The 14,498-nt window shown below is 28.6% G+C and overlaps 1 protein-coding gene across 1 annotated transcript in view; it reads left to right on the top strand.

Annotated features, from left to right (window-relative positions):
• Positions 1-792: 792 nt before the first annotated feature.
• Positions 793-14,498, top strand: part of LOC135957393 (niacin transporter NiaP) — a 92,429-nt gene continuing 78,723 nt past the window's right edge. The window contains exon 1 of the mRNA XM_065508132.1: positions 793-1,179. Coding sequence (XP_065364204.1) covers positions 1,137-1,179 — 43 coding nt within the window. The 5' untranslated portion in view covers positions 793-1,136. The remainder of the gene's footprint in view (positions 1,180-14,498) is intronic.

Genomic DNA, 14,498 nt, shown 5'->3' with positions numbered 1-14,498 from the left:
GTTTTTTAGATATGCCGGGCCTAGGGAGGTTCAAAATTTTTGGATTGAGAATGATGTGTCCCTCATTCTAATCTAATGTGTATGCAGACCTAATCCAAAGACAATAAGGAAGAATGCCAATTTAATCAGAGCAACAATTGTTAAACAATTTTTCGTCCGGAACTGGCTGGACTAATTAAATAATAGTTATTATATATAAGATTTGAAATAATTAGTGTTGGTGCATTAAATAATGAATATAATAAACAAATGAAATTGAAAAAAAATTATATTATAATCAATCTGTCTGAGCCATATTAAAATTCTGGGAATTTGTAATAAATCTGATATTTTCCTCAGATTGGAAAAATTTCTATATTTGGCATACATTCCAATTCAAAGCATTCTAAATTATTTGGGGAATAACGATCCATAGTGAGTTCTCTTACAGAATCTAGTACCTGTCTAATGTACATACAAACTTACATATTGACTTAAGTTTTATAGAGATTGAGAATACAGCCACATCTTTCTATCTGTCTGCTGCAAATGAACTGATAAACAAATTATACCTTTTCATAACACGCAGAAAATAATAATAATAAAACAAAAAATAATTAAAACTCATTTGTTTTAGTTTTATTTAGTTGTGGTGGTAGATTTTGTATTTTTTACTTTGCAAAAAAATCAAAAAAAAAACATCAGTAAAACGTCATAAAGGGGAAAATATTTTTTATTTTTTTTTGTTCACACTACAAAAGAATTTTTTAAATAAAGTTGGAAAGTCATCAAAATTTTCAACACAGTCTTCAATTAACGTTGGTCTGAACGGTTCCAGTGGGCATACAAATTGAATTTCTCAGCTAGTGTTTTGAGGTCTTTCAATCAATGTAATCTGTTCAAAAGTGTTTTGGTTAAATTTTCATTATTTTTTATTTTCGAAATAAAAGTGAAATGTGCTGATATGTGATAAATTTTTTCTATGAAAAGCTACATAAATAATTTATAAATAAAGTTTATAAATAAATCGAAAACATTAATTAATAAGTGTTATTGTATATTTTGATATTTATACAATACAAATAAATTTAAATAAATTTGCTTAAATTAAGTAAATAATAATAAAATTTAAAAACGAACAAAGGAATCTGAACAAAATGGATAATCCTGGTTATATTATTGAACTCGAAGGAGATAAAGGTAAGTTGTGGTTTAAAATTTAAATTTGTATCTTTACTTCCGTCCTATACTTTTGGAAGATGAAAAAGATTGCAAAAAAGTGATTAATTGGCCAATATATTTTACTGTTTAGTTTTAATAAAATAATTTCGAAATATTATGATTCAGATGAAAATAAATGTTTTTCTCAATAAAATTCGAGTTAAATAAATGATGTTTACACTTTGAAGATCAGTAGAGTACCAGTAAGAGTACCAGTAACTTTTTCAATATATTCGATACATATGAAACTTAAGCAAGAATAACCTTGATTTTGATTTTAATTTTATAAAAATCTGGCCATTCATAGGTAAATTCTCTGCGAGATATTAAGTTTTTCCTAATTAATTTGCCACATAAAAATATAAGCTAGACACATTATATATCAATGGATAGGGGATTATGTCTATTTTTCAAAAATATTTATAACTTTTGGCAATTAAAAATTTCATGGAATACTTTTTTGAAAAATATGACAAAAAATGTCTTTTATTGAGTTTTTGCGAAGACAAACATTTTTAAATTGTTATTTATGAATACATATTTTTTAATGAAATTTTACAGTTATATATGTAGATTCTTCTATTGAAAATCCAAAAATTAAAACAAATTTTAAAATTCGTTATCAGGAATCAATTCCCAAAAGAGTTTTGAAAAATACCAAAAATGGGATTTTTTGGTTTTTTGACTATAATATCCATAACAGGGGCGAAGTTATCGGACCCTATTACAAGATAATTATGAATATATTGGGCCATCTAAAATAGGTTACTGTATTTTGCTATCGACTATGCGATTTGAGAATTTTTGCCCTAAACTTGAATTTTACATGCAAAATATACGTTTTTTGGATGGACCTGGTCCCCTCGGCTTGAATAATTTTTAAATTTTGTTTCATTTCAAATATTTGATGTAAAGTTAGCTTTTAAAAAAGTATAAATTCCTTGTACATTTTCTAAGAAATTTTATAGATAACTTAAAAAGAAAAAAAGAACATTTTTTCCAAAAAACTTGCATATTGAAATACAAATGCATATTACATTGGAGTCAGTCTTGATTTGTAAACAATTATATTTTTATTGGATATATACATTTGTTGTTAGTCAAATAAAGGAAAAATTAAGAAAATCGGGAAATATTTGGACCAGCTGGGTAAAAATTTTGAAAATTTAGTTTTCAAATGCGAATATCTCCTTAGTTATAATAGATAATATAGAAATAAGTAGTAATTTAACATACCCGAGGTATGGTAAATTACTTCTTTGGGGAACCCTATACGCGCCCCTAGTGAGCCCATGAAATCCAAATTCAAAACATAAACTCGACAACATTTTATCTTTACGCATGTCAAATTTCATTCAAATCGGACTAAGCGTTTAACAGTTACAGATTTATTTCCATCTTTTTTTCTAAACCACTGTGCTCTCGATACAGGCCCTAAAAATCCGAATAAGGCTTAATTTAAATTACATTATCGATCTACAAGTAAAATCCCGTCACGAACTAGTTATTTAATTTGGTCACTTTCACCTATTCTCAAAACTTCAGTTCTTCTTTCGGAATTCTACTCGTCCTCTGTCAGCCATGAAGTTGGTTGTCCTTAAAACTCTATCACGCAAACTTTAAAAAGGTAAAAAAAAAGTTATCGAATAATTTTTTTAGGGTAATTATGACCCAATAAACTCAGAACAGCCATCTGAAACTAATTTGCAAATTAAGTTAAGGAACCAGATGCAAAAAGGTGAAGAGTGCCTCAGGGCATTGTTGCCGGTTTAGGTGTAAAAAAACAATAGTTAGGATACGATTTTATTGAAAAACTAATGAAAAAGAACTAATAAAAAATATTTCAAATAGATCGAGCGACTAAAAGTTAGTAAAACTTTGATTTTTTAAAAAATAAAATGACACACAAAATTCCACGTGCTAAAATTATGACATCACTCACAAAACTAAAAGTCAGAATGCATTTCGACCTTCGAGGGAAATGTTAACAAATCTGTAACTAAAGTCACAGTTAAATTTAAAAAAAAAATTATAATTACTTTTTGAGATACTAATTGGATTTTTGTAAAGCATGCCTTGAGGCACTCTTGCAGGTTAGAGGGTTAAGAATCTTTGGGATCTATTTTCCACCAATTGTCTAATTGCTGCAGGTTTTCTGTATCATTCAACCCGCTGCAGAAAGGCCTCTCGTTTACTTTTTCCTCACAATCATAATCGCTTTGCAAGTTACTGAAGGCACGTGTTCAAACCCGTAAGCAGGTTTACAGCGCACTTTATATTCGCCCTATATCTTGTGATTGGCAATGGTTGAAGGGTACATGAAAGAATGCCAACTTCTTCATTTCGAAATCTACATTTAAACATTTAAACAAAATATTCGGCTGTGCCGAATCTTATATAGCCTTCACCAAATTATACTTTAAAATAAATTTTTTTAGGTAAACAAAATTAAATTTTTTTTTAATTGTATTTAAATTTTTTTTTTTTTAAATTGTTTTTTTAATTTATTTTAAAAAAAGTTTTTTACAAATTTTTTTTTGGAAAAAAAATTTATGACAAAAAAAAATTTTTTGATGAAAAAAAAATTCGGGTTAAAAAATATTTTTCCCGATTTTGACCCATTGTAGGTCCAACTTACTATAGCCTTATCTACATCGTTGCAATGGACTTTGAAATATCTATCATTAGATATCCATATTGTCTATATTAATGACTTAGTAATCCAGATATAGATCAAAAATAGGTCAAAAATTGAGGTTGTCCCGGTTTTTGCTCATATCTCCGTTATTTATGGACCGATTTTGCTGATTTTAAATAGCAAACTTCTCGAAAGCATGTCTGACAGAATTATTGAAGATTTGGATCCCGAAGATATCTGGGGTCTTCAGAAAATTGATTTCAACAGACAGACATACGGACATGGCTTAATCGACTCCGCTATCTATAAGGATCCCGAATATATATACCTTATAGGGTCGGAAATGAAAAATGTAGAAATTACAAACGGAATGACAAACTTATATATACCCTTCTCACGAAGGTGAAGGGTATAAAAACAGTCCCTAGAGACTCTCAATCCCTTGGTTTTATCGTAAAGTAACTTGAGTAATGTCTAAACCTCACTTCTATTACAAGGTTGGTTCCGATCTTGAATTCAATAATAATATCAAGATTATCAAATATCGACTCAGGTCAAACGATTATGTCCGAGCTATACCAGACCGTGTCATGGGCATTTCCATCAGCCGTAATTGTCTTCGAAATAGTATCTTAAAATAAATTAAACTTCATCGTGACTGGAAATGAACCTATTATTCATTCAGTTGTAATCATAAAAAGTTAAAACATTGCGATGATTAGGTTAACATTTATTTTTAGAAAAGAACGCGCCATTAGACTATTATAAATCTGAAACCCCTTAATCACTGTGATGAAATTAAAAACAAAATATATATTATGACTTTTGGACTTTTTACGTATGCATACAAAATTTAGAATAATATGACCCATAATTGAAGTAATTGCTTTTATAATACCCACATAATATCATAAAATTTTGAACATCAAACTTTATGAGTGGCAGTATTACTGGTAGTGAGAGGGCTCGTGTGATATTTTAATGCCTTTCGAAGATTGTGAAAATCATTGAAAAAATTTCCATAAAACAAAGAAAATAATTGAAATAGAAATTTATATTCGAGTTAGAATTTCATGACATTGCATCAAAAGTTCAAGTACTTAGAACTTATCTAGTTTTATTGTATAACAACAATTAACCATTTACGAGTGTCATGAAAAAGTTTGCTAAGAAAAATCACGCTGATGCTGATAATGATGATCAGGGCAAGTTTTTCAAGCAGAATGCTTGAAAAGTAAGCTTTTTTTTACCCCCAACCAGACATCGATACAACATTATGAAACTAAAAGAAAAATAATTTATTGTTCTTTGTAAAATATGTTTATTATAATAAAAGTAATTTAAACTCTTATTTTTCCTGTGCATATCCATGCTTTTTTCTGCATATTTTCCCGTTTCTTTGAGCTTTTTTGTTTGCTAATAAAATTGTTTTGTTTGCATATTTAAACTTGCCCTGCTGATGATGGCTTATTTTCATAATATAATTTATTAATCTCCAAAAACGATTTACATAAGGAATTTTGTTTTTATGAATGAATGAGATAAATGTAAATGAAATCTAAAGCTCTGGTAGTCAGTCTACATAGTTTGTATAATTTTATACAGTATTTTTTTATTAATCTTTATAAAAAAAACCATAAAATGACAATTTTGTTTGGTAGAATTTTTTTTACATTCTCACATTGTGATTTTTTGTTATCATTAAATAACCGTAATAAGAAAAAAAGTGCTGAGTTTTAATAAATACTTTTAATACGTAATTTGTTTCATTTAACACCACCCTTCACACATTTAAATTAAACCTTTTTGCTAGAAATTGTTAGTCATTAAATTACACTGAGCTACAGTGAAAATTTTGAGCATTTACTAATGTTAGTTCTTCAAGTTTCTCCAACCCACATACATCTGCCTGTTCTTATTTATTTGCAAATAAAATATCTAAATTTGTACTGCATACTTTAGGGAGCTTTTTTTTTATTACAGTTTATTTACAGAACGGCTCCAGTCGTTCTCATGTGATGCCATTACATACATTTTTATATATATACATATATAGAAAATCCTAGGTAGAGTAATGTTACAAGGTCGGGCCAATAAGTCGGTGAGTTTTCGTATGAAATACAGATTTTTGGATAAAAACTCATATTATTTTTCAACATAGTCTCCATTGAGCTCTATACACTTTGTTCAACATTTCTTCAATTTGTTTATCCCTTCCAAAAAATAAGATTTGTCGAGGTCATCAAAATAGTTATTTGTTTGTGAGATGATTTCATCTTTGTCCAATCTCTTTCCGAAGAGTCATTTCTTCAGGTTTGGAAACAAGAAATAGTCACTCGGAACTTTTTTCTTGGCCAAATGCGGTAATTCTTTTTTTCATCCTCATAAAATCGACCCAATAAGTTGGCATAATACACCCCATGATACCCAATGTTTTGACTGCATTTGGGTGTCTGGTGTATTGTGGTCGTAAACGTTACCATATCGTAAATATTTTCAATTGTTTCGGGTATAGAGATCTCAACTGGACATCCGGAACGTTCGCTTTTTTACCATTGTATATAAGACCATAGTAAGTTGGAACTACAATGGGTCAATATATATTTTTTAACCATAATTTTTTTTTCACCAAAAGTTTTTTTCGCTAAATATTTAAAAAAAATTGAAAAAACAAAAAAAATTAAATTTAAAAATATTTTAAAAATTTAAAAAAACAATTTTTTTTCCTAAAAATTAAAAAAAACAACTTTGGAAAAAAAAATTTTTTTGTTTACCTAAAAATATTTAAAATTTTTATTTTGAAGTATAATTTGGTGAAGGGTATATAAGATTCGGCACAGCCGAATTTTATTATGAAATCCTACTACGACACGGGAAATGTCCTTATATTAAGCCAATTTTTATAAAATGTTTAAAATTGGTTTTTCAATCAAGCAGAAATTTAATTAATAAACATAAAATGTAACTGACATGCTTCTGAGGAAAATAAAAATCAAGGCTACATTGGATTAATGGACTTTTTTCTTGTAATGATACCAAAAAAAGGGAGACCTTGTCGTACTTTTCTATTTCTTCACATGGTACTTTTTTATTTTTTTTATAATAAATATGTTTATGAGTTGACTTAGTTTTACTTTCCAAGCGGTACCCCATTTGTGGTTTATTCTAAAAAATGTTTCAAATACGAATCATAATTGTTGGTGTGACTTGGCTGATGACATGTCAATGGGAACTGTCTGATAGACAGCAACCTAGTCTTCTCATGCAGTTGATCCAGATGAGTCATCTTGACACATGATTTGCGATCCTCGCCATTGAGAAAAGAGTTACTGGACTAGCGTAATTGAGAAGGGAGCAATCAATTGCCTCATATGTCGCTACCATCTTCTCCATGTAAATCACTTTATTTCGTGATTTCTCTTTCTGGTGATAGAAACCATTGGCGATCTGGATAGTTATCCAGTTCAAAGACGTATGTAGTTGTGGTCTGGGATTCCCTGTAGAACCAAAAGCTAAACAGGGTTTAGATTTGAATATAATGTTTTTAACTTCAATGGGAGTAAATGAATAGATCTCAGAGTATTGCTTCTGAGATCTGGGAAGCTCGGTAAATAGTTGACAAAACTGAATTTCCATCATATACAAGAGAAGGTTTAGATAATGTTTTTAACATTAAGTGAAGGAAGAGAGCAAAAAATCCGGTTCGAGATTCTCCGGATTATATGTAGTTCTTTAGTAACGGTTCTGCTGTGAATTATTAAATATTGTTCAGTGGTTAAGGTTGTTTCGGCGATGCTCCTTACGCTTGTGATGGGAAATTTGGTCTAATATTAGATATTTTTCCTGTGGGGAGAAAACGTCCTAGAGAACAGTAATCCTATAGAGTCTCTCAACTTTCTGGCACTTGTTGGGGGAGTAAATTGGACTTGTCATAGTTTAAAATGTTTTAAAATTTATTTCATTCGAAATACAAAATTTACGAATTTTAACAAATGGAACAAAAACTGAAACTTTTATGAAATAAACGTAGATATTATGGAATTTTAAAGGAGAAACACATTTTTGATATAATTAATAGAATACATACACTTATATTTTATTGTAATATATCTAAGCATTAGAGTGGGAAAATTTTTTTGGTCAACAGGCTTATAGCAAAAATGTAATCTACGAAAAACTGTAAGAAAATTTACCCCAGAAACTATGGGTCTAAAATCAAAACCTATGTAGCTCCCGCTGAAAGACTTCAAAATACACAGTTATGAAATTTTTAAAAACAAATCTTAAATATTTATGTCTCTCGGCGGGAGCTAGGTTTTAATTTTAGACCCATACTTTCTTTTGGTAATTTTCTTAGAATTTTGTGTAGATTCCGATTTTGCTATACGGCCGTCACGATATTTCTCACCCGAACAAATTGACCCTCCCTACTAAGCAACCTCCAAAAACTGTCCCCTCAAAAAAAAATTAAAACTTCAGTTATTATAGGATTTTTTTTTAACATTTTCGTTTTTATTTCAACCGATTCGTTCACAGTTTTCCTTTTAGATCATTTTCTTCTCCGTTTTTGTTTTGCTTAACATTTCCATATACTTATGTAATTTTTGCTGTTCTCGTTATATTCTGATTTTGTTTTATTTATTTTTTTAATGACATTTAGGTACACTATAGTTGAATAAATATCGATACATTTAGTTTTGGTTTTCTTGTGTTTATTTCACTATAAGTATAATTGTTTCTTTTGTTTTTGGTTTGTTTTTTTTTCACATATAAATTTTATTTAGGCCAATTTGTAATTATTGTATGGTTGGTTATTATTATTATTATTCATTTTAATTAATAGGTAGTGGTATACATTGATTTTCATTATTTTTTCTTGTTTATTTTTGTTACTTTTTTTCGCACTTAAAGACCCATTTACCAATAAAAAATGCGGTGATTTTTCTCATTTCGTTTTCTTAATAAATATTTCGAATTTTTTGTTATTATTCTGTTTTGGTTTTTCGGTTTTGATTTCAGACTAATAATATTTGTTGTATGGTGTTGTTTTTTTGTAGTTGTTTGCTGTGATCTTAAGAATTGTTGAGAGATAGATTTTAGATTTTGAAAGTGAGTGTTGAGTGAGAGAGTTATTTAGTGATTGATTGATTGAGCCAGTGAGCAGGTGAGTGAAAGATTAGGAGGTGATTTATATTATGAAATATTTTATAATTTTTCTTTTTTATAATTTTTTTCTGTTTGTTTAAATATCACTAAAAAATATGCGTGGTGTTTTGTTTTGTTTTTTCATCATTTTATTATTTATTTATTGGGTGTAGTGAGGCTTGGATAAATGGGTTTGGACTAAAGGTTTTTCTTATATTTCTTAGGTTATAATTTCCGTTTCATATATAAATTTTCTAAATTTTCGTTTATAGTGATAGTTAGGTATTTATTTATTTTATTGGTTGGTTTTGATCAACTAATAAGTAAGTAATAGTGTTTGACAATAGTTTGAGGTTATTATTAGTTTCATATCGCCAACTAAAATGCAAAATATCTTAACATCAATTCCAAAAAAGTTTATAGAGATGAGAAAAAAAATTAAAGTATCTGTAATGTAAACTTAATTTCTTTCATTTAATCATTAAACAGATTGACAAATACATTTTGAAATTGAAATTTAGATTTTTTTTATAATTTCTTAAGTTTTGTTAGATTATTTTGCATTTTAGGTGACGATTTCCTGGTAATTTTTTTTGTACTAATCATCAATTCCTAAATAAGTCTAAATTAGAGCTTCTAATTATTTAATTAAATTTTAGCTGAATTCTCTGAATAAATCTATTTCCAACATCTATTTATTTACATAGTTTCATTCAAAGGCTTTTATTTAAATAGAATTCATTCATCGTTGAACAGAATTCATTTAACCTTTGAATGATTTAATTCATAGAGAAATATACATAGAGCGGAAACTCTCTCAATTGTCAAAAACCTAAGTGGTGAAAATGTATTATTAAAAAAAACAATTTGAAAACATAAACAACACTCCTACATGTGATTATTTTGAATAATTTTGTGTTTGAGTTTTATTCTAGTTTCCGCTCTAAGATTCTTTATGATTCAATTGTTGTTAATTCAAAACTAATGCAAATTGAGTTAAAATAGTTTTTCTGTATTCAGTTTTCTTTTTGTTTTGATTTTAATCATTTACAAAATGACTTATGTGCTGTTTTTCTATAGCGAACGAGTACTTTGAGTGGAAATTTAACATGTGTTTTGTTATTAAACGTCCACTCAAAGCACTCGTTCGCTATAGAAAAACAGCACATTAAGCCTTTTTGTAATAAATTTGTATTGAAGAAAAATGTAATCATTCAATTCATTTTTAAAGCTATTTTGTAATGGCGTTGAATTAAAGAAAGTTTTAATGATTCAATAAGAAATCAATTCTTTAAAGAATGAATTCTGAAAGGAATGAATTCAATACATTTGAAGTATGAATTAATTTATAATGAATTCAATAACGGAATGATTAAGAGATAAAATTTAATTTGATTTTTAATATGGAATTTAGAATTAATTCGTTCAAACTTCACTACTAAATGCTGCTCTATTTGTCAAAACATTAGTTAAACGTTTGTTGTCGAGGAAAGAATCTCCGCTATCTCTTCAATTGCATCGTTTATTTCAAAAACCAGTCAAACAACAAAAAATCCAAAATTGAGTTATTGAGCGATTACTGTTGTGTAAAGGTATAAGCATCGTTTAATGCAAAAAAAAAAATATAATTAATAAATACTGCCCATATATTAATAGAAGGTTTTCTTTAAATGTTCAAGTCATCCTTTTACTGATTAATGGATTTTGAAATAGTTTGACGATGAACCTTCAGATCTTTTTCTATTATCGACTTTCAAAAAAAATAGCAGAAGATCTGAAGGTTCATCGTCACACTGTTTCGTTACTTTTTTTGCCGTTACGCATTTTAAACCACCTTTCACTTGAACTTTAAAAACTCAACTGAATATTTATAAGTTTCTTCCTGCGTTAGTTTGTTTTGTTTTCATATTTTCTGTTAAAGTCCCGCTATTTTGCTTTTTTAAATGAAAAAGAGTTAACATCGTCGCTCATCTGGTCGTCAATATAGTTTGAAAGACGTCAACATGCATGTAATTGTAGATAATTTTGTCCTCACAACAGTTTTACTGACGATAAGGTGAACACATTGTCGCTCATCTTGTCTTGGATGTGGCTTAATACAGGTCAAAATTCGCTCAATATGTCCTCAATATTATTTTATTCAACACAAGTTCATGAAATTGTCGTTAGCTAATGAACAATGGAGCTTAAAACACGACAACATATGCGACTTTGATTTATACTTGTCCTCAGAGGCATTCTATAGACGACAAATATCAAATGTCCGGAAGACAACACCGACGAAAATTTCGTCTATGACTGTCTGGCCAACTGGGTTATAGTAAAGCAAAGCCGAGAAATCTATGTTTAGTGCAGAAAAAATCAAGTGACAGCGCTTGACGGTTTACTGCCCATGTAGTACTAGGCGCTAATCTATTTTTACAATTACAAGCTCTAAAATCCTACTTGGTTGGATATGAAGAGTAATAGTAATAGAAGAGTAATTTTTCAGAATGCAATGTAGATTGAATGTATGTGTATATGAATATGATGTTGAAATCTTTAAGGAGTTCATTGGTCATTTTACTTTTGAAGTTCCTAATAAAATTAGAATATTTCGTATGAAATTTATGGTTGTTTGATGATTGTTTGTTTCAGAAACCAGTCAAGTGCAAACTTTATATAATTTTTTAAATACATGTTAATAGTGATAAAAAGTTGTATGTTTATCAAACAGTTCAACAAATGGAAACTTTCATAGGAAAAAATATAAATATTGTAAAAGTAATTTAGTGTTACAAAGAACTTTTCTTTGATTTATTCAAAATCAATAATTTGTTGCTTAACTAGTTTTTGAAATAAACGATTCAATTGTGTTCACACTTAATAACAACAATAGTGGTAGAACAATGTTTGCCCAGTATCGAATCGATTTAGTGATACAAAATATTTTAATTTTGTATACATACATATATATTTTTGTAGAAATTGCATTAGACAATGATTGAAGGTATTTTTATATAACTGAAAGTATTTTTCTGAAAAATGTACAAACATTATTTTACAATGCTTTTTATTTTAATGTAAAATATTCAAAATCGTTTGTTTAGATTTTTATATTGATCTCACAGTTGCACTTATCGTTTGTTTGAAAGGGATATTGAAATTGTGATACATCTTTTCAAAAAAAAAATTCGAAATGTCGAAATATACACACAATTACTAAAATATACGTACGATCGACTTTTTGTGCCTTTTTTAAATAATCTATATATTTAAAAATACAAGGCCTCACTAATAGCAGAAGTGATGAAATTTTAAATTGAGACCATATTAACGCGGTGTATTAACCATAAATAGGATTGAAATTTGGAGTTTTGAACAACACTTTCTTTGGAAATTCGCTAGGCTTCCTAATCAGGGAAATTTTTTCGGGAGTTTCCGGAATTATTTTTGTAGATATTACCGACAGGAAATTTTGATAATTTCTTTACAAGTTTTCTTCTTAAAGACACAGTATTATTATTTCTGATTTGTTTTACCAAACGAATTATTCGATTATATCCATAAATTTTATATTGATAGTTGGTAATGTAAGGAATGTATGTAAAACTAGAACAGCAACCAAACAAAAATTGTGGGTTACACCACTTTTACACTGATGGCCTCAATTTAGAAATACTAAACCTGACAGAAAATAGCTATTTTCGGATTTGTCATTTCTGATTTCTGAAAAAATACAGAGCCGATGATTTTATTTTGTCGGATTGTAATTATTACCCGGAAATAATTTAGCGAATTAATTGGATAAATCAGGTTCTTGTCTGCAAGACGAGGACATCATCTAAACAGTGGGTCTTTATGGGTCTGCTTAGATAGTCTACTATGACTACATGCTCGACATCGAGACTTGTATAGCCTATATATGAATGCTAGAAATCGTCTGCATTGACGGTGCTTCCACGAGATCGTCTATGGGTTCTAGTATTGGTGGAATACCTCCTCTGCCTGCGCAAGCAAGAGAACTCCACTGAAAGAAAAGTTTAGTGAACTAGAAAAAATATGACAGTATTTATCTGGATTTATTTGTTAACAGTAATGAAGTCAACAATATTAATCAAATTGTATTAGTTCGAACTCGAATTAAATTAATATTGTTGACTTCATAACAAATAAAGCCTGATAAACACTGACATATTTTTTGTAGTTCACTAAAATTTTCTTTCAGTGGAGTTCTCTTTCGTTTTGATGATTATTTTTCTTCAATTCGTGATAAGCTTAGTCCATTATTATTTGCATTAGATTCTGAACTGAGAAAATGACCATCCTTAGAACTTGTTCCAATATCACTAGTTCTAGAACGACTATAACCAGAACTACTTCAGATTCTTTGATAGTATCTATAGAACTAGTGATTTCGAACCCGTTCAGTAGAACAATATTGTGATTCTTAAGAAATTCTATAAAGTTAGAACACAAACTAGATTCGAAAGAAATTCATGGAACCGTTAAAAAAACTTTGAATTTTATGTTGGAAAAAATTAATATTTGATGAAATTGGACGGTTCTATTAATCTAATTGCATTAGGTACATTAACAAAACTGTTGATTGAAAAAATTTAAATCGATTTTTTTTTTTAATATTTTTTAAGAAGATTCATCGTGAGCATTGAATGCAACAAACATTTAATAGATCCAATGAAAGAAACAAATATTTATTTGACTGGTTCCCAGAACTAGTTCCAACTATAATAATTTTGAATAGCAAACAGTGATGGAAGAACTAGTTCTAGAATCGTTCTTAAGAAGATGTGTTAGTTATATATCGCTTCAATAGAACTAGTTCCGAGTGTGATAATTTCAAGCTAAAAGCATGAATTGATAACAGGTTCCAGAATCGTTCCAATGGGGGGATGGGGGCTCGGGCTTCGTAACTTTTTCCGAAGTTGACAATTTCAAACAAATATCATTAGTCGCAACGTCAAACGAGAATCTGTACTGGGTATATGCATGCGTTCTAGAATTAGACAAAAAATTATAATAGTAATAAATAATAATAATAAAAAAACATAAAATTTTGCTATAGATTTCTAAATCTATAAAATACGAGTTGTTAAAGTACAAGTCTACTATTTTTTGAATTTTGAATTTTTGTATAACCTCAAAATATTGCCTCAAATGGTAAATGTTTTATTTTGATACCTAAAAATGTAGATTTAATATTTTATTTTTTTTTTTAAATTTTATTTTTATCATAAAGTTTTGAGTGGGTGTGTTGTGGTAGTGATATGGCAAATTTTATTTCTTAGGTTCCATGTGTTTCAAAATAAGGTCGGATTTCTTCGGTTTATTGTGTATTTTGTTCATCTTTTTTTATCTTAAAATGTTTTACGTTCCCGCCCTGATACTAAATCCTTGTGTTTTTATCCCCATTTGTTTTTTTTTGTTTGGTTTCATTACGTTTTTCTAAAAAGTACTAATTTGGCTGGTTTATGTTGTATTTGGTTTTGTTATTTTTTTTGTTTGTTTTGTTTTT

This window comes from Calliphora vicina, chromosome 4 (assembly GCF_958450345.1).
Source record: "Calliphora vicina chromosome 4, idCalVici1.1, whole genome shotgun sequence".
Taxonomy (NCBI): Eukaryota; Metazoa; Arthropoda; class Insecta; order Diptera; family Calliphoridae; genus Calliphora; species Calliphora vicina.
The sequence above is the reverse complement of the archived record's forward strand: the minus strand, read 5'-3'. Positions and strand labels throughout refer to the sequence as shown.